Source organism: Aulonocara sp. 'chitande type north' Nkhata Bay, linkage group LG7 (genome assembly GCF_057382095.1).
Source record: "Aulonocara sp. 'chitande type north' Nkhata Bay isolate Kocher_YH1m ecotype deep benthic linkage group LG7, A_spYH_male_GT1.1, whole genome shotgun sequence".
Lineage (NCBI taxonomy): Eukaryota > Metazoa > Chordata > Actinopteri > Cichliformes > Cichlidae > Aulonocara > Aulonocara sp. 'chitande type north' Nkhata Bay.
This window is the reverse complement of record NC_141350.1, coordinates 49,450,970-49,478,682: the sequence shown is the minus strand read 5'-3', so window position 1 is coordinate 49,478,682 and position 27,713 is coordinate 49,450,970. Positions and strand designations below refer to the sequence as shown.

The 27,713-nt window shown below is 40.3% G+C and overlaps 1 protein-coding gene across 1 annotated transcript in view; it reads left to right on the top strand.

Annotated features, from left to right (window-relative positions):
* The first annotated feature begins 3,031 nt into the window (after positions 1–3,031).
* Positions 3,032–27,713, top strand: part of hcn1 (hyperpolarization activated cyclic nucleotide-gated potassium channel 1) — a 70,398-nt gene continuing 45,716 nt past the window's right edge. The window contains exons 1-2 of the mRNA XM_086301000.1: positions 3,032–3,672; positions 11,231–11,654. Of these exons, the coding sequence (XP_086157126.1) occupies positions 3,317–3,672; positions 11,231–11,654 (780 nt within the window). The 5' untranslated portion in view covers positions 3,032–3,316. The remainder of the gene's footprint in view (positions 3,673–11,230; positions 11,655–27,713) is intronic.

The following is a 27,713-nucleotide window of genomic DNA, read 5'->3' as shown; positions in this document are numbered from 1 at the left end:
GCACAAAGTATTGTGTGCTTGTAGAAAGCGTAGTTAGAGTGCTATCTAAGTAACTGTCCAATAAATTCTTTAAAAATATCAAGCAAGTTTATTTAGAATTAAAAAAAGGTTAAAAATGTATTTTTCCTTCAGCAAAACAAACATTTTTTCATTAGAGTATATTCTGTTCAGAAAATGTTTGCATTCAAAATCTTAATTACACCCAATCAAATCAAAAGTAACAGAGGATGGGTACACAGTGTTCATAAAGAGATGGACATGGTCAGCAACAATACTCAGGTAGGCTAAAGGAGTTTTAAGAATGCTCATTTGGTAAGGTACCCAAAAAGTGCCAAGAAAATATAGCCTGCACCATAATTTGAGCACCCTGAACCTGGATGGATCCACGGATTCATGTTGTTTACACCAAATTCTGACTCTACCATCTGAATGTCATTAGAAATTTAGACTGCTTAAATCAAGTAACATTTTTCCAAACTTCTTTTGTATGAATTGGTGACCCTTTAGTGGTGTTCTGCTGCTGTAGCCCACCTGCTTCAAGATTTGATGTGTTGTTCTTAGAGAGCTGCTCTTCCTGTTTATTGACTTGAATCAACCATTCTCCTCTGACCTCTGGCTCCAACAAGACATGTTTGCCCAGAGAACAGGTGCTCACTGTGTGTATTTTGGGTTATTAATATAAGCACCTTCATGTATAAGTCCAGTTTTTCTAGTTTGTTTTTTAAAGTTAGAGGTACTTTAATTGATTTATATTCTTTTGGGTAGTCAACAGGGGCTTTGTTTAGGCTACTGGGTTAACATGCTCAAGTGCAGGACTGAGCAGCAGCAGGTTGAAAACTATATCTAAAGCCAAGTCCAAGAGAGAATCCCGAGTAGGAAGAACAAATCAAAAGCCGAAAAGCGAATCAGAGAAAGTAAAGAACACAAGGAGATTAAAACAGATGGAAAGGACTATTCGTACACACAGGGTAATCACGGAAGTGGAGACAACTTGGGGATATGAGACACAGGTACAGGCCAAAAAACCCCCCCAAAAAACAAACAAACAATATTTAAGTTAGATACTGGAGCCAAATTTCAAAGTAAAACAGAAAATACCAACAAAAAACATCCCCCAAAAAATAGAAAGACAAGAGAACGTACACTGAATGCAACACAGAGGCACGCTGCCTTGATAACCTTCTAATGTGACCATTTCTGAACAGTAACAGTAGCAGTTTAGTAACTTTAACCTAAACCATGATTTCTCATGAATCTAATAAAACTGTATTACCAGTTAATACCATCAGAAGCCTGTTTTATATTATGTTCATGGTAATTAATGATCCTGGTATAGTGAACAATGCAATTGGGGACTGGAGCCATGTGAAAATAGCTTTAATGCATTTATAGCATGACCAGTGTATAATGGCCAGTGTCTCATAACCAGTCATTCTTATACTTACAGGAGTACCTTTTTTTCCTAACAGTTCTGCACCCGGTCAAAAATGTACATAAATGGACACACACACACACGTACACATATGTACACAGTACCTGAGTATAAATATGAAAATAAATGGATGTATTTGTTTGCCCATCTGTATGTGTGTGTTTATTCTGAAATATCTCTCATTCTTAGACCTATTGATAGTGTGGAAATTAAGAAAATCTCATTTCATGCTGTGAGTCTGACATGAAAATCACAGCACTAGATTTTCCCATGCATAAGGCAAAATTTCATCCTTCACAAAATATCCTGACTCTTAGCAGTAATGTCTAAATAGCGTTTCCATGGCAGATGGTTTGTGTGACAGGCTGACCTGCAATTATGCCATTAAGGGGGAAGCCACTCCCTGTGCTCTCTCACTCTTTCTGCTTCTCTTCATCCACACTCCCAAGCGAGCAACCTATAAAACCACAACTACTCACTATTTCCTTTTATTAATGAATAACCCAAATATTCTTTTGATCAATTATTTAATGATTCGGTCTTAACAATGTCAGAAAAAGTGACAAAACATGAACATTTTCCAAACTTGATAGCTTGCTTTGCAAATAATAAAGAAATGTATCATAAATTTGGATGTAAAAACAAACAAACAAACAAACAAAACCTAATTCCGATTAGAGTACGATTAGCTGATCAGAATTCCTTTTAATTGGTTGGCTGCTTCTGTAGTTTCTGTATTGCTCCATCTACTGGCTACAGCCTCCAGTCTTTACAATCCTTCACAAAAATTATTTCTGCACTTTATTCTATTATTTTCCCACTGCAATGTAATTCCAGAACTCAGACTCACATCCTTTCTTTGGTCCATCTTCTTTCTTGTCTATTCCTCATCCCATCTTTACCTTCAATCCTTGAGATTTATTCTGGATAGAGACCTAATTCTAGGAGAGCGAACCACGGTTCGCATAATTAGAGAAAACACCTTTTGGAAACAGCATGAGTGGAACAGTTGGTCATCCCTTAATTTGCACAATATGTCAGAATGCGCTCATTAATTCAGACGTTACCTAATTCACTACAGAATTCTCCTACATAGAGCAGATCATCTCTTTGTGGAGCATATAAAAGCTCTGGTTTCCACGCAGCCTGTACGTCAAGTTTTTAAATAAAGCAAACTGCAGCAGGTAGTTACAGGAAATGTTGGATCAAGTTCTGCAACACCTTAAAAACTGCGATATCCACAAGATGTTTAACTTGTATTTTAATGTGGCCGGTGGCACCTACTTTACAATCTGTTTCATCCAGTTGGCTTCTACTGTAACTTCTCAGCAGGAAGCAAACCAGGTGCCAGGCGAACCACAGGAAGCACCTAATCTATATCGGTTTATTAAGAAATAAAATAATAAAACCAGCCCTCATTAACTTGTCATACGTGTGTTTTTTCTTCTACAGCAGCGGCTTCCCCCTGCCGTGTGTGAAACTGTTGGCAAAGGAGGGGACTGGAGACGGAGGTGGGGGGTATCGTCAGCCACATTATGTAAATAAGGTGCAAGAGCATGTGCCAGTTAAACCGCAGTGTCGTGCGAAGTGAGATGAGGCACAGGCTTTGGACGGCAGAAGCCGGGGGCCGTCGGTAGATGGCGGTAACCCAAGAAACCTGATCCACCGGGTTCTCGGCCACTCTGTCTCAGTTTGCAGCACTCGCGTTGAAGGCAGAGGAGCCGAACAGTTTGAAGGACATCAAAAGAAACAGGAGAGCTCGCGGCGCGTCCTCTCGCTCCCCCCCCCCCCTCCCTCTCTCTCTCTCGAGCCGGAGAGGGAACGCGTAGTCTCAGAGAGAAAACAGAAGAAAACCCCCCAGAAAACGGGAAAACTAAGAGCGCCATGGAAGACAAATCGAATTCGTTCTCCAGCAACAAGGAGGAGAAGGCGGATGGGAATAATGTTTTTCAGAGGCAAGACTCGATACAGAAAAATAACACGGGGAGCCAGAACATGAAGGACCATGGCAACTCAGTGGGCTTCAAGGGGGAGCGGGAAGAGACCATGGTTGGTTTTGATGATCTGGAGGGGGCGTCCAGGCAACATGGTTTTATGCAGAGGCAATTTGGGGCCATGATGCAGCCCGGAGTCAATAAGTTCTCCTTGCGTATGTTCGGCAGCCAGAAAGCTGTGGAGAAAGAGCAAGAAAGGGTTCAGACGGCCGGATACTGGATCATTCATCCATATAGCGATTTTAGGTAAGGGCTGGAATAGACACCTGCTCAAACCCCCCTCCCCCTCCCCTTTATTTTATCCACCCTCACTGTCACCCTAAGGTCTGCAAGCTATAGCCTCCACTTGTTATCGCCACTCTCTCACACACAACCTGGCCCAAAGCGCATACGCTAATCTACCTCTGTATTTAGGCAATCAGGCTTCCGCTGTAGGGGAGGGGAGGAGGGCTTCTGTCAAAATGTGCTCAGTGATTGTGTGTGTGTGTGTGTCTGTGTGTTTCATTGCGGCATTTTTAGTGTTATTATTATTATAAGAGAAAAGGGAGGGACGCATTAAGGCTAAAGGTGTATCAGTGAAACGTCCTTGGATAAAGGATGGTGAATGTCATGATTGGAGAACACACACAGAGCTCAGCCCTCCTGACTGCTTCACACCAGCGGCGCAGTGGCAGCTTCTCATTGCGACACATTCCCTGCTCGTATAGGGGCGACCGTACCTGGACACAACGTGACAGTGCCATTGCACCATCGGCGGTTGTAAACATTTCTTTGTAGGCGGATGTGAGCCGATGGGCCTGCGTGCATAAAGGGAAAAAATGCACAGAATGCGGTAAAATCGTGCAGGGAGACGATTAAGGAGAAGATGGCCGTGTTTTGAATTAATTAGTAACAAAAAAATCTGATCTTCGAGTCTTATCAGAGAGTTTTTACATGCATTTTTTAAAAACTGACTTGAATGAGGAAATGTGATGGAATGTGTTTGTTTCAAAGGAACCGCAGAAGGATCGTGCCACACTTCCTTCCTCGGCACCCACTAAATGTCATAGTGGTTGATAATTTGGATTTGGTCTTTGGTTTGTGTAATTTATTTATTTTTCCTCTCAGCTGCACCAGCTCTCTGGCTTTATTGCAGCAGAGAGTTTGAGTTTCAGACCAGCTGCCTCCAATTTGCTTACATTTCCATACACAGTAAACAAATGAATCCAGGTAAAGGCGGTACGTGCTCACCCCCCCCCCTCTCTCTCTCTCTCTCACACACACACACACACACACACACACACACACACACACACACACACACACACACACACACACACACACACGAGCTGCGTGTTTACAGTTTACCTCTTCACCAATTAAGCATCTCATTTGGTCCACCCTCTGCACCAGTGTCACCTGGCACAGCTTGGTGGTGAATATCATCCCCGTTTTCCGTTGTCGCAACACGTAACGTGTCGGGGCACGTTGTCGTCCCCCCCTCGGCTCCCAGTGCCTTGAGCTTAGAGCTGTCCATGGTCCTGAACTTAGAGCAGGCTGCAAAAATGCAGCGCTCCCTTTTTCTGCAAGGCTTTCTTTTGCTGCTGATTTTTTTTTACATACATTTGTTGTGATTAATGAGATACCACATGGTACTCACGGTAGCGCTAAACTCTATAAATCTTCATGCCCCACCCCTTGCAAGATCCCCCCCCGCCCTTCCATGCATAAGAATAAAGATAACTAGGCTATCATAGCCTCAGCCACACAAAGACACTGGTATGCGTTTGCCCCTCTGCAGACACAGATGGACAATGATGGTAGGCAAGGATTAGCACAACACAACAGTCAACGAGCTTAACAGACTCAATTATGTAAGAAGATTGACCCCCTCCAAAAGATAGCCAAAGGGTATGACCAGAGCAGTTCAGTGAAATGGATACCTGTTCCACAGCTGTTAGTGAGTCAAGAGATTAATTAGTGGTCCCAAAGTGAATGGGCTGCATTTGTTATATTTGAGGAATTTCAAAAAATACAGTGGGGATTACAATGAAAATCAGCAGGAAAAAAAGGCTCTGTAATGAGAACATATGTGTGATTGCTCAAGCAGACTGGGCCTTCTTCTTTCTGCACTATTAGAAAATGTTTGTCTCACTCACGCTGGCAGAGGCCCCCTAAGGTTACTTCCTCATGACATTTTCCAGAGGGCTGTTTTTCAGAAGACGCTCTTGTCCTCCAGACAGTGCAATGAAACGACCCCCTTCTAGGCCGCTGAGACCGCCTCCTGGCTTGAAAGTGCTACCTTGAGGTTTTCTGCCCAGTTTGTGGTGGAAGAGACAAGGCTGCTTCTTTGTTGCACGTGGCTCCATGTACTATTTCTTGGAAGCAAATCTTCCTCTCTCATTTTTTTCTTCTTTTTGCTAAGAAGTCTTCGTCACTTGTTCGTTAATCTTATACTGTTACATACTCTCATCTTAATGTTATGTGAGCAAAAACAAAAGACACAAAACACTATCTTTAATGAAAAGCATTACGTAAGTACAGACCATGAATGACACCAAGCATTCACACGGGCTTTATATTGCTTTGTCGAGGGTTGAAACTCAATATTCAACATATTCTTTGTACACAGTAGCTGCTTAAAGATTTATGGCAGGTTAGTAATATTCATTATTAATAGATTTTTGAGAGGGCCCATGCACGGCCTCGCGCACCTCTGGTTTTGCTAAAGGTGGCTTTGTCATGCTCCATATGCTGTTGTTCAAAGACGTTGTGCAGGTTTTAAGCCTTTTCAAAGTAAATTCTCATGTTGCAGTTCTTTTAATTAACAGAATGAATTGTAGAGTCAACTGTGTTTCTTTCAGATAGTCTATACTCTAAAACCTGCATTCTTCTGAGTGGTTAGAGGCAGAAATTTTACAGTGTAGCTTTACTACCCCTAATTTATTTATTCCTAATTTAACAGCCTTATTAAAAAGAAGAAAGAGGCGAGTAAAGCTAGTTTAGAGTATTTAATCAAGCTTGAACAAATCTTTTCCCACATGTTCTGTTTTACTCATCTGGACATTCGTAGATGACTCTGACATCCTTTTTTTTTAACCCAAAGTCTTTGTTTTTCTCTCTGTCTGAGGATGTGCCATGCTGTAGCACAGTGTACCTGCTACACTGTAGACTGGTTGTGCTGAGTAGGATCATGTGGACTTCATTGTGTTGCTTGGCAGGAGTGGGTCTGGCATTGATCATGATGGATCACTTGTTGTAAGAAGGAAACCTACAAGACAAAATGTGCTGGCTTGATTCGAGGAAGATTTTTTTAACTTTCTTGTGATTAATCTGCCTCAGCTGAATTATTAGAGGCTCACTGCTTCCCCCTTTGGGGTTCTGTAGCTTCCAGCTCTTGTTATAAGTGGAACATATTGTCTCAAAGTATTTTTTCAGCGATACACTCAAATCGCATACGCTTTTTTGCTAGTTCATGCTGCGTGAGTGACCAGAGCGCCACAGTTTCTCCGTTGCTGCAGATCTTACAGTGTTTGGGAAATGTCTCCCATTTTAAACAGTCACAACAGCAGCGTGTTATAGCATTCAGACCAAGCTTTTTAAAATTGATTGTAAACTCGGGATAAAAGATGATTAGCAGAGTACACATTTCATCTGGATGTGAATCCATAGCTGGGACGGGACTTGAGTGCTGAAATGGGCTGGAAGGGGAGGCTGTACTCCGACAGCACCGGGTGAATGTGGAAGTAGAGTACTTTAGCTGGAATCCATTGCTAGTGTTGGTGCCGCAGTTACAGTTAAGTGCACTGCACTCCCTTACTGGTTTAGTTGCGGTGCTTTCTTAGAAGTGGCACATTAGACCAAAAGCTTAAGCTTAATGCAGTATCAGAGCTGCCTCTGTGACTAGGTCAGTAAAACCAAAAGGAGCACACCTGCGTTGGTGTTACCATAAATAAAAAAAATGTTTTTAGCATTTAAACTTCCAAATTAGTATTTTCATTATTTCAGTCTGATAACTTAACTTAAAACGAGTACTTTATTACAGAAGCAGAATACAGTTAGACTATGGTACCTTTGAAGTTACATACTCTGTTGTTTTTGACTTTGGTATGTGATGAGTTACATGTAAACTCTAGTAGCATTGGGGTTTCACTCCCTTTGACAGATTTCTTGTATTCTTCTGATGACGAATATTTCAAGGTTGCTTAATGCTTCTTTTATTTGAGAAGTGAAGCACAATGTTTAATTCAACAGATATGTGGGTGTCTTAGAGGTCATGTACAGTATAAATACCACCCACAAAAGTCACAATAGAAATATAAATATGTTAGAGATGTGGGAACTCTGTCAACATGAGTGGAAAACATCCAAATTCAAAAAGTGATTCAACTTAAATTCTGATATTAAAATCTGTTTGCTGAAAGCAGGAAAATAAAACATCTTAGTTCACAGGGACTAGTTTTTTTAATCTCCAAATTAACAGACTGTACATCTTGAACTCACATTTTTGTGTATTATTTATTATTTAACTATTTTTGCTCTACCGTTGTTCTCTCTTTTTTTTTTTTTTAGCTATAAATGTTTGTGTTCATTGATATTATACAATCCTTGATCCCCTTAGATTAAAGTTGAAAAAGATTAGTCATGGCAGCCTCTTCTTTAACACTGAAATACAGTAGGGCTGAACGATTATGGAAAATAATCGAATTGCGATTTTTTGCCCCAATATTGCGATTGCGATGCGATATGCGATTATTTTTTAAGGTCTTTGTCTTCTGTATTATTAAACAAAGACAAGCAATACATCATATAGTATGGCCAATACTATATTACATTAATTTTAAACTGTTCTTTCCTGGAAGACAGACCTCTGTTATGATGACATGAGGTGATGCATGAATTGATGACTGACATTTTTATTTAACTTCTTCAATCACAACAGTATATTTGAACATACACAATAGTTTATTTTTAGCTTACAAACATCTGAGCATAAAGTGCTGACAAGGAACCCTGGTGTAAACATTAAAATGAAAGTCAGTACAATGTGCAGATTGCAGAAATATACATAAACAAAATCAGTGGCTTTACCACACTCAGTTTTTCGACATCTGTGAACTACTAGACAGTCATTCAATTAAAAAATAATATTAAATAAATAAAACTAATAAATAAAAAATACACACATCTTGCTGATCTCTGCAGTCAGTAACATTACACATAAAGTGCAAACATAATAGCAATTGTATAAACACACACACAAACACGCCTTTAAAGTTTAAAGGCGTGAAATTGGACGGTCTAGCCTTCTGAATCAGAAGGCTAGTTCTGATTAGCGTCACCGCTGTCTCGGTGGAGTTTAATAAACTCGGCCGTCTGCTTCTTGCTATCTAAAATATAACCAGACACTGGTGTAAATTCTCGACTGTCTCATACTTCTGTTTAATAAGTTTTCTGTTTGACGTTTAGTCAGCTGTGTGAAAACCAAGGAGGAACCCACCCGGGGGATTAATAAAGTTTTATTTTATCTAATCTAATAACTTTAATCTCAGCCAAACCGATTTACTCACGAACAAACAAAACACTGAAAAAAGCCCAACAATAACATTTTTAGGTTGTCTAAGTGACTTATATATTACGTTTAACCCGAGCAGCGAAACTCCGCGGTGATCTGAAAATGATGTGCCGGGAGTTGTGCCGTTCTCGGCCGCATCAGTAACCCTCGAGCTCCCGGCTAGCTGTCGAGCTGGTGGGTAGCAGACGCCTCTGAAAACGTCGAAGCACTTTTGCAAATATGGGATATCTTGATAAACCGAGCAGATATTTGATGTTTACACAACTACTTTCTCGCCTGAAAATATTTTAAAAGTTTATTTTGTGACCCAGAAAGATTAGTATGAGTAATTTTAAAACTTAGTAGCGGCCGCCATTGTTGGAAACTGGAGTTTGGCTGGGCCGCGCTATGAATTCTGGGATATGGTAGTAATTTGGACAGCCTTCGGCGCGTCGCTGTGACGTAATCGGTCTACAAATGCGGCCTCAGGAGGATGCAGCCCATGAATTTGGACATGTCCAGAGTATAATCGCAGCCTTTGCGGTTAGAAAATTGCACTTGATCATGTCGCGATATTACCGCAAATGCGATATATCGTTCAGCCCTAAAATACAGTATAAACAATTACAAGAAAAAAAAGTCACACACAACATGACGTATCAGGTCAATAAGCATCAGCTTATTGAAAGGTTGATACAATGACACACGTGCTAAAAAGCGTATAAAAGCACAGCTTTCGTATGTTTTTTTTAAATGCTCTTATTACTCATAATGCTATAGCTCGGTTCTAGTGCGCATTGTACTTGTTGCGTAACTTTGTTGTTATTGTGCTGACCTGAGAGGACTCAGTTTGCATCATGGTTTAGCATGAACTCAACGAGCTCAGCAGTTCAATATCTGCTGGGGTAAAAATACCTATTGTGGACCTTATCAGCCACCTCAATGTTTAGTTGAAGTGAAGACAGTTATCAGACATGTGATCTGTGGGTATTTATAAAGCCAAGGCCTCGGCTTAATTTATTGAAACAGATCCATTACTGGGTGGCAAGTCTGCCAGACAGGCATCCGGCCAGCCAGTTCATTTCTACCTTCAACAACAACGTGATGGTCAGCAAGGCAGAGCAGAGGCAGGCAGGCACGGAGCGGGGATAACGTCAGCGGAGAGTTTTTAGAGTGAGATAGGATTGCTGAAAGCATCTATTTTCATTCATGGTTGTCTGGCCTTTACTCAGGGCCCAGAACACTTTGTGAAAAGAGCAGGGTGCTGATGAATTACTTCTGGCTCTGTTCATCGAAAGGCAGAGGGCAGGGACATTAACACAGCCAGGAAGGATGGAGAGGGTCTCAGTCTAAAGGGCCCTGAATACATATAGTAAGTGATAGCAGTACATTACTGGATGTCCTTGAATCGTAATTAACTTTGAGCCCGAGAGTTTTGGTACGAACTCAAGTATATACTTCTCGGAGCGAGATCTTAAGCTTGCATGTATGAGCCTTTCCAGATCTGAGCTGAAAGATTATCTAATATTGTCGGCTGTTTAGATGTTGCATGTTATCTGCTGATAGCAGAAGTGGCAACGTAAGATCTTTCAGGCTGTGTACCTTTGCAGGCTGAAGCACTGGATAGGCTGCAGTGAAGAGTTTCATAGGCAGTGACTGATGTCAGAAGGTGACTACTACTGACTTTTATAATCCCCTTACCTCTCTGCTTCCCACATGAAGTTGGAGTTGGAGCAAACTGGCGTTATAGCTATCGTAATGAAACTTGTTTCACACTTTCCCTCAGAGTGAATTGAGTTATCGCTGATACGTAACCTTTTAAATGTTCTAATAAAAGAACGGGATGTAGCTTCGTGCTCTTGAAGCGTATCTTATTTGTAGGCAGCAGAGTATTTGAGCAAGTTCAGATTGAATAAGAGGCCCAGCTAATGTTAGAAAGTCATGTGACCTGACACGGTAAATACCGTATTTAAATGTCAGAAGAGAGCAGAGTGATCGGGCATTTTTTTAAGCAGAGCTTTATAAATCAACATTGTGCAGTGCTCCTCTTTTCTGGGACTGTTCTTCCTTTTCATAAGACATGTAGTGACAGAGTGAACAGTCACCTCTGACCGTATGCAGTGCACTGGGATAAACAGAATTATACATATAAACAATATCAGCAGAATAAGCAGAAAAGAAGCATGATTTCTTTTCCCCTGTGGACTTCAGTTTTGTGGCTACAGCATGTTTTATCGCTTGCATTACTCATTTGTTTCGGTTTTTCCACAGGTTCTACTGGGACTTGATAATGCTCATCATGATGATGGGGAATCTAATCATCATTCCTGTGGGAATAACCTTCTTCTCAGAGCAGACTACCACCACCTGGCTGGTCTTCAACGTGGCTTCGGACACCATCTTCCTGGTGGACCTGGTCATGAACTTCAGAACGGGGATCGTCAATGAGGAGAGCTCAGAGATCATCCTAGATCCCAAAGTCATCAAGATGAATTACCTGAAGAGCTGGTTCGTCGTGGACTTCCTTTCCTCCATTCCAGTGGATTATATATTTTTGATAGTGGAGAAAGGCTTTGACTCAGAGGTATATAAAACAGCTCGCGCCCTGCGAATCGTCCGCTTCACCAAGATCCTCAGTCTTCTGCGTCTGCTAAGACTGTCCCGACTCATCAGATACATACATCAGTGGGAGGAGGTGCGTATATATTTGTCTTTGTCACATAAATTAACAAAGTTGTGTGGTCTCTTACTGTGATTCTCCTAAGGACTAAGTAATTACACGTCATCGTGACCCTGTCATTTCAGCTAGTGGATCCAGTTTAGATATCACGGCCAAAGTCATTACTGTGTGTACGATTTCGTAGTTAAAATGTAAATAGGTGAACATAACGCTGTCATTTTTAATCAGCTTGACTCCCTCTTATTTTAAATGTCCTTGCAGCAAAGCGTCAGGGACACGTTCCTCCCTTATTGTTACACGTGCTGTTAGCCATGCTGTTTTAGATTGTTTGATATGCACGGAGTGTATTAAAAATATATCAGCAGCAAGAGGAGTGCAACAAGGCATAATGTGCTATGTGCATGGACTGTATGTAAAAGATGGATGCAGCCTCCAGGTTTGAAAAGTGGAGTAAATTTGTATGAAGGTATACGGGAAGGTTGTAGAGAGCAGATGACGCTGCTTGTTCATGTGTCATTTAACAGTTCGGTAAGCACATTCTTAATTAATCTAGTGTCTCATTTGCTAGCTTCAGCCCATCTTTATTACACAATATTGTATATAAGAAAGTGAAAAGGAACTTTTGTGTTATTAATTACTTTGGTGTAGTATCTATATCCATGGGGGAGGTCTTTATCTGAGGGAAAGCTGTAAAACTAATGAATGAATACAGTTAGAAGTCCAAAATTGATCCTGCCCTTCACATTTCCAAAGCTTTCCAGTGGGCCGGATTAGAGTCTTTGCGCGTCCAATTCTGGCCCGCAGGCTATATATTTTACACCCCTGCTATAAACCAATCGATGACATCACGGTGGCCACATCTGGTTTTTATATAAAAGCTGCTGTTGTGCCCGTGTAAACATAAGCTCCAGTCAGAACTGTGCCTGATTCCTGGTACCCATACTACGGATCAGTGAACTTTTATAATACAGAAAAAGATCATCTTTCTGCTTAAGTACCAGCGAGGCAGCTGACTTTTAAAGTGTTTATGGTAGCTTATAGCTTTCTGTCAGTGTGTGCTTTAAACATTTTTTATTATCCTTACTGTGCAATGTGGCATTTGAAAAACAAAACCATTATTCATGCTTCAGTAAAGCATTATTAAAGCTTTGCTGAATATGGTCTCTGGTTCAGGATTCTCACACACACATACGAGCACACATACGTCACACAACACACTCTGAAAGTGAGCGCACTATAGATGGTGGTTGCTTGGTGTTATTATCTTGGTATGTACACTATGTGGGAAGCTGATTGTGAGGTTCAGCGTAGTTTGCAGACTTGTATACATTGGGAGGATGAGACAACGTTGGACCAGGACAGAAGCATAAATATTCAGTGCTGCAAGGTTAATGAGAATCTGCAGTGAGGATGCAGGCAGCCAGTGCAGTACAAAGTACACAGGGATGTGTCATAATGCCTGGCTGCAACAGCACAGCTTACAGGCCTGCGCTACTCTCAGTTCATCTCTCTCACGTCATTCGTCTTTGCCTCCAATCGTTTCGCTGCTTATCAAACTCCGTGGCTCCTTCTTTCCCTCTGGTTCGCCCCCTTCCCCCCAGTTGCATGCCTTTTCTCACCCTCTCCCTCGCACGGCATGTCCTCCTTCGGCATGTTGTCTTTCTTTAAGACATGTCCAACCCCTGTGCACTTAAGAAGATAGTTTAGTATATGAAGCTTGCATCAATTTACTTATTTCGCTGTAACCATATTAAACGAGCACACCGAATAATAAAACAACGGCGAAACAAACACATCCACTGGAGATGCGAGAGGGGAAGAAAAGGCACTCGGTGGAAACATTCCAAGCTGTCGTAACATGTTAGGTGTGGGATGCAGGATTAGAGCTTTAATGGAGGGACGAATGTAGTCTCCTGCCATTGCAAAGATTTTCAAGCTGTGAACGTTCGTTACGTCAGCCGTGGGATGGACCCAACTAGTTATTCAGTCAGTTTCTACAATAAGTCATCCTCCAAACTGTATGTCCATCCGTCATTCCTTCATCTGGTCTTTGCTCCCTCCCGCCCTCTTCACTCTGTCACCATCTTCTCCCTCCATCTGTGGAGTAAAGGAGGCTGTTATTTCACCAGTGCTGGCTGGCCATTCAGTCTTTTTTCACTTTTCCATCACTGCTAATGTCCTAGTCACGGTCTCTATCAGAGAAAACCTATTCTTATTCTTTAGGGTTGTTACCCTCCTAAAATCTTCATTTTTAGTTCAGAGCGGAATTTTCCCATTTAGCGTGATCGATACTGAAACTGTATCTAATATATAAAAAATGAGTCTTTGGAGTCACCTGCAGGTATGTCTGAATGATTTAGCTGTGTAATTTGTCAGTAAATACTCCACTTTCCTTTATTAAAAGTGCTTGTGGCAAGAAGGATCCTGATACAGGCAGTTTTGGTGGATATCGGGTATTATGGTTGCAGTAAAACAGTTGAACAGCTACAGTATTAGGACCCAGTCAGGACCTGACGTGTCTTATTTAACAACTCGCACAACTGCCAGTCATTAGAAAGACATTATAAACTCCACTTCGATGACTCTGCCTGTGCCAGTTTGGAAATGTAATAAAGATGGAAGAAAATTAATAAAAAATAGTAAAAAAAAAATACCATTACTAGTGTTTCATGGCAACAGATATTAAGACTTGGTAGCTGAAAAGACGTCTACTTGTTCAAGAGTGCATGCTGCTGTTTGTACTGTATCCAGTTGTCTGGTTCTCTGTGTGTTTTCTAAATCATTCATCATGTGCATGTGCAAACATAATTATTACAATGTGCAGTACTTAGGGAAATTGCAGTGTACAGCGTGAAGGTCACGTAGAGCAGTAAATTCTGTGTGCTCAAACAATCTGAGTGGGGACCAACCAAAGGGAAGCTTGTGCACTTTTTACACATGTGAAAGTAACTACTGATCTTTCATACATTCACATCAGCAGTGTTGGTCAAGTTACTTGAAATAGGAATTAGTTACTAATTACTTTTCTAAGAAAGTAATCCCATTACTTTACTGATTACTTATTTTCAAAATGAATTAGTTAATTTATTACTTTGTTACATTCCTGTGGCAGCGTGCTCGGTGCTTGCTAAGATTTGAAGATTAATCTCTCCTGCACTCCATATTGTCCACTCGTACATCCTTGTCATGAGACACTCTCATAAAATCACGGTTTAGTAACGCAGTAACGCGGCATGCTTACTGGAAAGTAACAGTAATCGAATTACTTTTTTGCAATATTAATCCCTTACTTTACTTGTTACTTGGAAAAAGTAATCGGATTACAGTAACGCGTTACTGCCCATCTCTGCACATAAGTGCTAAAAAGTGCAGAGCTAAAAATGTAACTTTCTGCTCTGCTTTTGTCCACGTGCCTAAATGCACTGAGGCGCTGCCACGTGATTGGTTGATTCAGCACTGTGCCATTCATGATGTTAAGAAATCCTACAGGTCGTTATTTCCCATAAACAGAGGATTGGGAAAACTACAAGTCATCTAGCTTACCTCTCAACTATAGTGCCTCATTAGGGAATTACGTGTAATTATTAACAATTTAACAACTGAGAAATGAGAAGAGTTATCTGGTTATTTTACACCTAATTTCACATGATTTTTTTGTTTTGTTTTAACTTTCAAGGGCATTTTGCCCCCTGCTCCTATTCATTTCTAACCCTGCTTCTCTTATGTTTCTCTTATTACTTCATGCCCTCACAGACACAGAGCTAATTATCCCAATGACCTTAAAGTCACAGTAGTGGGTTTTTTTTTTGTTTTTTGCTCTCTCAGAATGTTGGCACCTTTGGATATGTGCTAATGTCAGACAGATCTTAATGACGTGTATTACAGGGAAATGATTTATATACTATCCTATTCAATGCTGGTTTTAGTTTGTTTTATTTAATGAAAATGCAAAAGGAGACTAAAAGGATAACATTTTTAAACTGCTGTAGAAAATCCCCAGAGCTCCCAGTGCCACATCTGGCTTATCACAGTCACCAGGCCTCCCGCCAGATCCCAGCTCAAGCAGGAGGGCTCAGGTTGGGCTTGTGGCAACATACCATCCCCCAAGGGGAACTGTACCCTTTTTGAGGGTACCAGACAAAAACAAAAACAAAAAAAACCCCCAAACATCTGTCATACAATATTTATTGTTTATTGTACATTTAAAATAGAATAAAAAACTGTTGTTGGTTGCTGTTATGTGACCTAAGATATTAAATAACCATTACATCTGTGGTTAAATAGGCTTCAGTTTTAGCACAAACCCCCCAACTTGTATGTGTTGTATTTGTCGTACCTTTTGCTGCCCTCTTTGGCCAGGTCTCTCTTGGAAAAGAGATTTTAATCTCAGTGATACTTTTTACCTGGATAAGTAAAGGATGGGTCGTGGTGTACGGTACAGTGGAGACTATATAGTAGTATCTATGTTTTCAGTACTTGCTAGTAATGCATCTGGATTGCTGCTGTTGACACGTGTGTGCTGAGCATCCACATATGTCATGACCAGCGTTGACTTTGCTGCCCTGAGCTGCCTTCAAGCCTCTCCCTCTCCTCTTCTGTTACTTTGATCTGTTGGCTGATGGCGTCCAAGTGCTGAGACACTAACCAGCTGCTTGTAGGAAGCGTCAGCTCCCATGTGCACCTTCACTTTGTCGTCACTGTAGTCACAGACTAATAGTACAACCTGTTTCTGTGAGTATCCGTGTTACTGAATAAGTCAAATTGTCCTTTTATTTGCCTTCTAAAAACATTTAACCTGGTATTATTAATAATGCACTTTATCTGCAAACACTGCTGGTTCAGGCTTTTTAGTTGCATACTTTAAAAACAAAAACAGTAGTATCTGCTACAGATGACTGCAGAACGTGATGCAAGTGATCTGATTAATTAGAATCTGCCTGTAGGGATAGAGATGTCGTCCTAAGCAAAGGTGCTTAATTCACTGTCGGTAAATTGATCTGAAATGGGAGAAAATGTGAGCCAACTGACCCGAGTATCCAGTTCACTGAAGAAGAGGCTTTAACTACATTTCCCTGGCTATATTTGGTCTCCACTGAAATATCCCATGCTATTTGTATGACAGCCTGACAGCATGCCCTTTTATACCCTGCCATCGTCAGACAAAATATGTGAACGCACTGATGTTTGTCAGTTTGTGTTTACATCAGTGGCTTATGTTTCAGTTTGATCGGTATGCTAAATTAAAGCCAGAGCAGATCATCGGACCTCTGTCTGTAGCTCACTTCAAATAATGCACAGTAAATTAAACACAGGCTCACAAACAAACAGCCATGCCAAGTATTAAGTCAGAAAACAGCTTAACTTTCAAAAATTAAATATTAGCCAATTTATTTGATTAAATGTGTTTAATATCTCCAAATAAACATATGAAACATAAAAAAAGAAGGCATCTTTGCTAGATAAAGGATTCTTTATAAACAGCTGAATATTGAACTAAGTGCTACAGGCACTGAAAATTAAGATATAACCTTCTTAGTGATGAATAGAAACTGACACGAGGTACTGAAACAGTAAGGTGAAAAAGGCCGTAGTGTTCTGTGAGCCATTGTGTACTGTAGTCTGCCACGATAGCAACAAATAGTTTGGTGCCAAAGCAGATTAGTGGGACTGTGTTTGCAGAGTCCCGTGGACCCGATTCACCTGTCTCAGAATAGGCAATGCCAAGTATTCGGTGCCTTAAGGGCTCTGCCCTGGTGTCATGCAGGGACACAGGTGCATAATCGCACGCACACACACTGAAAGTGTGCTGAATCATAAAGCGCTGACTCATTTGTGAGGTTAAAAGAGAGATCATAAAGAGAAAAAGAGAGGAAACAAATAGAGGAAAGCACCGGGGGTGGGGCGGTGGGGGTTATAGCTTTCCATTCTAATACTTTGTCCGCTTGTTTATAAGATAAGATAAGATAACCTTTACTAGTCCCACACGTGGGAAATTTGTTTTGTCACAGCAGAAAATGGACAGTGCAAAGTTATATAGCAAAAATGAGAGAACACTGGAATACAATAAGGATAAGATACTGTAAACAACTGTACACAATAGAATAGCATAAAATAAAATACTATATACAATAGAATAAAATAAAATAATATATACAATAGGATAAAAATAGAATACAAATGCTATATACAACAATTATTGTACTGACCCTGTTTTTTTCTGTAGTTACAGATGAACGATTATGCAAGGTGAACGAGAAATTAAACTGGATGCAGTAATGTGTTTTTTAGTACTTCTGATAAGATACATCGTCTGCCAGTTTGTCAGCAACTATCTTAAATAAAGACAACATGAATCTATAAAGAAGATATACAATCCTTTTATGACAGTGTTTACTGGAGGAAAATTAAAAGGAGCGTATCCTCATTACATCCTCTTAGTTACAGGACGCGCAGGCAATAGTGGCGAGGGACAGCTGCGGTTCTCTCCTCTGTGAAAGAGCAAAGGTACTGGCTGATGACGATGTACAAGTGCTTGATGTGATGTGAGAGTCTGGGAATTGTTGTGAGATTGTGTCATATCTACCAAATGTGTTCATTTTTATATGTGTATTTCATACCTGTGAAGGATTCTGATGTATGGATGCTGTACTAACTATTGCTACAGTGTACAGTATTTTTATAATACTTAATGCTGATGAACCAATAGCATGGATAGGATCACTGCAAATAAAAAATAGGAAAACGTGCACAATAGTATTGTTTATAGAGATGAATTTAACAGCATTAAAGCTTTAAAAGTGACAGCACCACTGAAAGTTGAGGCGGCGGAAGTTGAACCGTGAACATGTTCCAACTGTGGCGCAGGTGTGAGCTAGCCCAGATTTTCTGTTGGGCTAACTCAAGAAGCAAACATTGCCAAGGCTGCACAGCTGGTTGTTTATATTTAATGTCCCAAGATGAACAGGGGGCATTGATTTTCAAAGCACAAAAACACTCTGCTCTTGCTTATAGGTTCGGTCGAGGACACTGCAGGACAGGAAGACTTTGACAGCATACTTTATATGGTGCATCATAGTTTTCTGTGCATGTCATTTATCAAACTGAGCCAGCAGCTAAGAAACAGCTTGTGTGTGAAGTAAAGGAGGAGATGTGCTGTGAGGCTAGTTGATCAGGCCCCTGAAGATATTGATGAATGCATTAGCTTAACAGACATTTGAAAACAGAAGATTCACGTATTGCAGCTTTGATAAAACTGATGCTCATTGTGACTGCACCATTGGACTGCACCATGACATTTTGACTGGACATTTCTAGTCTGCATTAGGATATTGTTACATGAGAGTCTAGGGACTGCTTGGATCTAGGGTTCGGCCTCTTGAAACATATGCTTTAATGCTTTCTCTTTTCTTAACAGTGGCTCTTTTAGCTCAATCTTCTGTTATGCATTTTCCATGGTCAGAATAAAGTCATGTTGCCGATGGACTCTGCAGACTTTGGCTAAATTGATGACTAATTACATAAAAATGGCAGTGCTATTGTTTTTATGAATTGAATTAAAAACATAGACCAGAAAGCATTTGCAGCATTAATGCAAATGAAGAAAGGCAACATAAACATGAAATAGCTACATCCTGTAAATCCAAATGCTGTGTTTATGAGGGGTGGGTAACTCATTTGGGAAACTTAGATTGTGGAGTAAGGTACCAGTGAGATTAATTCAGTTCTGCTCAATATCAATTTTATCTCTTTATAAACTGCCACTGGTAAGAAAAGATGCTACATTTAAGTGACTGAAATGTGAAATCAGCGGAGCAAGTGCGCCAACATTTTATCACTAGCCCCAGCAAACATGCTGTTAACTCCATGAACTCCCTCTCGTAGTCTCTTTCACGGCATGCATTGCTTCCAGCTCCTTAATAAACTCTTTGGTTATCCCACGTACAAAGAGGAGTCACTGAGCTGTCATGGAAACCCCAGATCTCATCCAGAGCCAAGTAGAAAAAGGTAAAATTGAAGCTGAAGGATTTTAAATTTAAGCTAACGCTGGTACAATGCTTCAAGTGGCAACATCTATGTTAATATTGTACACGGTCCCTTTTCAAATAAAATCAAGAATTTTTTAAAAACATTTTTAAAAAGAGACTGATATCCTAGAGCCACGTTGTTATGATTCGCCTGGAGAGGGGCAGGTTCTCAAATGCTTCTTTTTTTGCGGGGTATGTTAGCGCATTACACTTTGGAAAACTCCCCATCAGTGAAATGCTTACTGCTTATTGTTGTTATGGGAAATCACAGAGCTGGTCTTGACTGCTGCGTCCCTGGATGTGTGAAACTTGGTAAAAAGTCCTTGTTGCAGCTTTGCTAGTAAAGGTTTAACTGTACGTTCTTGCTCTGCATTAGCCAAGTTTTAACTCTGCTCTGCATGTTTAGTCCCAAGAGTGATTTAAATTGTCATCCACAAACTAAGCACACTGCTTTATCTCAGTCTTCAGTCTATATCTTATTAAAAACTTCTGCATTCTGCATTAAATGAATAACAACCTTCACGGTTAGCAAACCGAGATATCTCATTAAAGTTTGTGCTAATTCAAATACAGTGAAGCTGCATCCGCTTGCACAAACCTGCTTTTATTTAAAATATTACTTCTTACTTTCAAAACTATTAATAAATTAGCGCCAAGTTATCTTAGTGAACTTCTCAAACCACATACTCCTGCTAGAACACTCAGATCTGCCACTCAACTACTTCTGACCCAACCCAGATCTCGACTGAAGTCTCGGGGTGACCGTGCGTTTGCTCTGGCTGCCCCGGTACTGTGGAACACCCTTCCTCTCGACCTCCGCGCATCTGATTCCATTGCACTGTTCAAATCACGATTAAAAACCCACTTATTCAATCTTGCCTTTCCCTCTAGTTAATATTTCTTTTATGATTTTATATCACGCACTTTTATGCTCATTTAAATTCTTGTTTGCTCTGTACCTGTTGCTTTCCTATGTATTAGTGACAGTTATCTGCTTGCATATTTAGTACTTGCTTTGGTCCTATTTCTATTATCCTCCTCATATACTCTATTTTACTTGTTAAGCACCTTGGCATACCCTTGGTTTTTAAGTGTGCTTTATAAATAAAGTTTATTATTATTATTATTATTTTATAATTGATTAAAAAAAGAGCATTTCCCTTTGAAAGAACCCAAATAGTAACCCATTCTGTGAGGAGGAGTTATCAAAGAGGGTTTGCTGGCTGAAATGAGAAAACTACACTTATTATGTTTAATTGCCATTGACCTCATGCAGGCCGGTCAGGGATAACCAAATGGACCAGATGTAGCTCGGGGCCATACAATTCCCAAGTCTGGTTATAATAAAGCTAGCTAAATTAAGTGCTTGAACAAACAATATTGGATACGACTCTAAACCATGTGCATATTTTCGGTCCAGTGTTGATAACCATTTAGCCAGAGAACACTCTTCTCAGTCTTCTATGAATTCTTGCCTACAGTGTTTTCACATGCTTATTTGGACTATCCAAATCAAACCGTGTTCCATAGCATGTGGATGGGTGTCTTGCTATTGAAGGATCCACACATTTTGTTTTTCACTGGCATAAACACACAAGTGAACTCCACCTTGTACTGCAGAGCATGCTAGGTTTCTGGAGGCGAAGCAGACTTGTTTTGTGTTGTGTGTGGGTGTCGTAGGCTGCAGGCTGCAAAAGAGCTCTGTCACGTGTTTTCATGTGTGACAATGTGCCTGTCACACGTTTCATATTTTGTGTGCAGAGGGCCTTCTACTCGCTTAAATGAGAGCTTGAGCCCTTCAGACATTAAACATGTTAAATGATCTTCCCTTGCACAGACAGGGATCTTCTTAGCTTCGTCTCTTTCTTCCCATTTTCTCACACACAAATACACACACAAACAAGCAAGTCAAGTCCCACACAATAGCCTAATGGACTCCTCCAGTCCAATTTTGTCAAGCAAACAAAAATGAAGGACAGTGCTTCTTCCCCCTCCATGCTGTCTGTGTTCTTGTCCTCTCTGTTTTAAGACAAAGCTCTGACGTTGAATGTAATGTGCCTTGAACTGTGTTCTTGCTCAGCTCACAGAGGGAAGCTCGCTCTTGGCCCATAGGGTGGAAAATCCCAGATTGCACCGCTTGAAAGAACGTTTTCCTCCTTGTTCCCTGCAGATTTAACCAATTTCCCCTTTGCCAAGTCTCTCATTACTCCTTCTGTTGTTAGTTGGTCTTGTTAACTGTAGTAGACTGTTTCCAGTAAATTGCTAGACCATATGGTTTAGAGTACAGAGTTAATTGTCAGGCTCAATGATTTGAAAGCAGACAAATGTATAGTGCTCTGCGGCAGAGCTAAGATTCATTGAATCAGTCAGAGGTTTGGTTAGAATACAATATGCTGCAACATACATAACATATATAACATATTTAACAGCATACATATAAAAACAGAGGGATTATGGCAAATATGTGGTTTCAACACATGGGTTCTGTAAATAAAAAATACACAAGGTGTCATTCCTGCATATGGGTGGGTATTGATAAGGTTTTCACGATTCCGATTCCATTTTCGATCCTGTGACAGACTGGCGACCTGTCCAGGGTGTACCCTGCCTCTCGCCCTATGACAGCTGGGATAGGCTCCAGCGCCCCCCGCGACCCTGAAAAGGATAAGCGGAAGCGAATGGATGGGATGGATGGATTCCGATTCCATTTTCGATTCTGTTTAACGATTCGATTCTTTATCGATTCTCTTATCAATTCTTTTTAAAAAAAGAGAACACTAAGGTCGATTAGCTTAGAACTTTGTTTTATATCTTCTCTCCGCAATGCGGTGACGTCATTCAGGGCGACTGGAATCGATAAGGGAATCGTTTGCAAAAATGGCAAACAATTCCAAGGAATTGAAACTGTGGGAACCGGTTCTCAACAAGAACCGGGTTTCGATAGCCATCCCTATTCCTGCAGTATCAAATAATGAATTTGTGCAGCTCATAAACAGAACAGCAGGAGGGAGAGGGGGCCTAGGAAGCAGTGAAGTTAGATGAGTTGCAAATAGGGCAGAAAACTGAATCAAAATAATGAACCATCACACTGAAAATTTAATTCAGTTTTATTTATAGAGCACCAAATTACAAAACAGTCACCTCGAGGTGCTTTATATTGTAAGGTAAAGAGAAAGACAGAGAAAAACCACAGTTATCGACAACACATTCTGAACAAGTAATTGGCGACATTGGGAAGGAAAAACTCCCTTTTAACAGGAAGAACTCTGGCAGAACCAGATCCAGGGAGGGACACTGTGTGCTGTGCTGTGACCAGTTGGGATTGCAGGGATGGAAACAGGAAAAAAAGACACACTGCACATGTTTTGCTTTCAGGATCTGTAGCATTTTGTAATGTGTAAAACTAATAATGTGCTGCAATTACTGCAATACCACAGATGAATATTAGTTAAAAGGCACAATATGGGCCGTTAATAGCCCCTACAGATATTTGACTGATACTTAACAGCGACGTGTGTTGGTGTTAGTTTTCCAAGTGTTGTAATAAAATCTACTTTTGTGTGAATTGTAATATTATATACTTTCTGTTATGGCTATTTTGTAGCTGAATGACCTTTTTGGTTGTCGCAATTTAAGGAATGCCTGATAGATGCAGGCCCAGACGAGCCTTCTGGAGCATGATGACCTTTGTGTCTTCTGTTTGGTGTCCTTCATTTTGCTCCTCCAAAGGCTCAAGGACAGCCTGTCTGGGTGCTGATAGTGCACAAGCTCGCTTATCTCACTGGGGTATAAGACAAACTGAAAATGGGGATGACCATACGTGTTGAATCTGGAATATCCATAATAAATGTATCTGTATTTCATACTGCACGTCAACATCTCTTAACCAACAACTGCTGGCTGGTTTTACAGGTCGCTTTGTATCGTGGTGTCATTGTAAACTGTGCACGATGTTCAAAATGTTTTATACTGCTCCGTCGGGAGTACTTCTGCTTATTGCATACTCTGACTCTTTTCATCTCTTACTGTTGCTGCCAGTCCGTCTCTCAGCTCAGCCTTTTATTTGATATAAGATATGAACGGACATGTCTGCACAGTAAAGACGGCAAGACTGAAAGCGACAGGAAACAGAATCACGTGTGTATTATTTTCAAACTACCAGCTGTTTCTGGTTATAATTCATAGTAATTAATACTTCCAATCACCTTAAACACCATACTCTTCTTATAATAGTTACAGCAGCACCAGAGCAGTGAAATAGAGATGCTTTTTATCCCAACAACTGTGGCTTATTTTTATCATAATTTTGTTTTTGAAAACACATCGTATTTCAGTATTTAGCAAAAAAGAAGTCCTGATTTCTGTTACCCCTCTCTAGAGTTCTGAGTAGAAAAAAGCTGTCAGCGAAAGCAGCTTTGATCTTCTGTCCTTTCCCATGGGATATCCCCTCATGGAGACTAGTTTCCCTCTGCAGTGTGCGCACAGTACAGAAAGTTGTCACATGACACATCAAGAATCCTCCAAATGATCTATGCTGGTTGATTGTCTCTGCAGTCTAACGCACTTCATGTGCTGTAAGCCATACTACAGTGTCTCCAGTGTTTCTATAAGGGCAACAAAGTCCATTTTTTCAGGCACAGGTGCAAGGGTTCAAGGTTTGTATGTGAACAGTTACGTTTTTCTTGTCACTCGTTGTTTTGTTTCATTTTCACTTGCTTTTTTCATATGTTCAGACATAAACACTACTTAAGAACAGAAAAAGATCCTGGTGGCTGTTGAAAAACACACATGTTAGCTCCATTTTCTTGGTTTGCAATTAATGTATAGGTTTGTATTTTTACTGGAATACTGTAACAGAGGCGCAAGTGATCGGTGTAAGGAATACAGTAGAATACTTTGAGTACTGGTTGGTAGTGTTGTAGCTGTGCATGTAGGAAGTATCTTGGTGACATATCCAGGGTCACAGTGAAAGACGAGATGCCTGGTACGTAATGCTATAGTCACACACTGGAAAACAGTGGCTGGAGACGGTGCTATGACCAAGTGTGACCGCGTGCAATCAACTTGTGCTTCTTGTGGTTGTTTCAAACATGGGGACCAAGAAGTGATCACAAAACGGAAAAGTTATGACAAATCAGACTATAAGGCAAAAAGAAAGTGCAGCTTTATGGTTTCATGGACAAAAGAATTTCTGTGGCTGCAATATGACGAGCTAAATAACCAGGGGTGCACATAAGTGGTCCGCAGGTGCGCATTCGCTGTCAAAATAAAAAACACGCACAAGATAAGAAGTTAATATTATATCATTATACAATGTTATACTTTAATGTATAATATTGTAAAGGAAACAAAACAGCAATCAAAAAATTGCTCTCTTTTTTATTCGGGCTACTTAAATTTATTTTGGGCTACCAAAAACTGAAGAGTCCCTGCCCGAAGGGCTACCAGGGATTTTGAAATTTTGCGAGCCCTGAGATATATATATATTTTTTATTACTTTTTTGTTTCAGCAACATATATACACACACATATATATATATATATACTAGGGGTGCAACAATACACAAAATTCACGGTTCGGTTCGATACTTTGGTGTCACGGTTCGATATTTTTTCGATACAAAAAAAATGTTCATGCCTTTTTAATTTGTCATTTATTAAAATTATAAATATATATTTTAACTCAAAAGTACAGTTTTTAAATTTAATGTTGCTGAAACAACAAAGTAATAAAAAAAATCTATCTGATCGAGAAATCACTCATCTTTGGAAAAGAGAGTTTATTACAGAGAAATGGCTCTTTCCAAAATAAAGCTATACTATACGCTTCTTCTGGGCTATATTCTCAGCAGCATATTAAACATATCAGGTCCCCATAAGGAGAATCCTGTGCTAACAGCTGTCTAAATGACTCTGGTAAAGTTTGTAGCATGCCTGCTTGTTGTTTTTGTCTGCTTCCACTTGTCTTTGCCCATCGGTGATTTTGGAGTAAATGTGCAGTCATATTCATTGTGTTCCCACTAGTGCTGTCAGCGTTAATCTCGTTGAAATGACGTTAACACCACAACACGGCAAGTTAACGAGCCCCGTGCATGGGGCTGGACCGCCAACACGTTAACGAGCTAACTGCGCTAACACACTAGTTCCCACCAATGTAATTGAGCATTGCGTGGCACATCCAACATACTGTTTTACTTTAGTCCATGACGCGCTTACCTTCAGGGTCATACGTCACATGAAAACCAAAATAGTTCCAAACGCCAGATCTGAATGAGGGTGGGGGAGGTTCAATTTGCCATGTTGCAAGGAGCTTAGCTTCTGTCTGGCTAGCTTGCCCTGCGCTTAGTGAATCTGCGTTCGACTACTCCGCCTAGGCTGCACTGTCGAGCGCAGATCCACTGAGCGCTCAACACAGACAGCATCGTCAGAAGGAAAGTTGATAAAATAAATTAAAAATTTGTATTGTTCGATACATATACGTACCGAACCGAAAGCACTGTATCGAACGGTTCAATATCAATACGAGTATCGTTGCACCCCTAATATATATATATATATATATATATATATATATATATATATATATATATATACACACACACACTGATATTGCAAGCGTTGCATCGGCAAGAGGAAGAGTGTCATTAGCTGCAGTTGTTTGGGTTTTTTACGATCCACTCGACTGCAAAAATGTTCATTTTATTTGATGCTCTTTTGAGAATTTTCTCCAGAAACAAAAGTAACAAAAAGAAAAATTCCTGTTCTGTGATCTAAGCCTTCATGACTAAAAATAAAACAAAACCTGAACCATCAAAGGTTCAGCTTGAAAAATAAGTGGTTGATTGACAAAATGGTTTGAGAATATTCGTCCTTATCAACCAACTTATTGAATAATTGACCAATCACTATAAACCTGTTTGTTATTGACTGATTCTGCATGAGGAGCGTAACGATCCCTTGATTGTTTAAAGGCAAGCACCGACACTCATTGCAGACATCCTGTAATGATGCTTTGTGTGCAAATTAATTGATTACTAACTACTGAGGCATTAGGGTTTCACTTCCCAAGAGCTAATGTTGCGGTGGATCAACTTAGCGAAGCACCCTTCATCCATCTGTCATGATGACGTGCTCATGTGCTGAAATCCAGCTGTTTATGTGAATCTAAGCACATACATGGAGGAACCACTATGGCGGTAAACAAATCCATGGCTACAGTATGGACAGGACTATATGTAGCATGTCAGCTGTAGTCATGCAGTCAAGAGATATGTGGAACTAGTTAGTATGATGCTGCTCCACTGCTAGTCAGATGAGTAATTATAACATCAGACTGCCCTCAAGGGTGTATGCATTCACTCTTCCATTTCCTGATTTCCTCTTTTATGTTTTTCTCTTCCTAAAACAATCATCCCGAAAAGACACACACTGTTAATGCCATCATATTTTTTTAACCAAGCTTCAGCTGCAACTTTGATTATGACGATTAAAAAGAAATATATAAAAATCAGTCTAAAATTGCATCACCAGGCAATCTCCACCCCTCCATCCCCAAGTGTATCGGGACGGGTGTGACCTCGATGCACACTGTGATACCGTCCATCTTGCTGATATTTACATGAGCACAGCGGGTCACCCTGTGCAATCCAGTCAAATCCCTCCTGCTCTCACATGAGCACTAATCTTCCCTGACTACCTTCTTAGTACAACCACAACTCAGACTACAGCACTCTCTCTGTCTCTCTTTCACTGCGCTGCTGTGACATTTGCACAAAGGAAAAACTTGCAGTCCTCTTTCTTTCTTTCTTTTTCAGTCTAGCCTTTATTAATGCAGATCTACGGAGATGCTCAGATTGTCTTGACTAAATTAGATTTTTTCTTAAAAGTTTGATCTGTCAATTCAGATATTTCTATTTTCACTGCTTTCAGGAACTATATTTGACTGCACAATCATTTTGTAGTTTCTCCTTTAAAAAAAGTTTATTTTTTCTGAAGCAATAAAACAATTTAATAAAATTAAGCCCGCCCACGTTCTTGTATAACAGTGTTA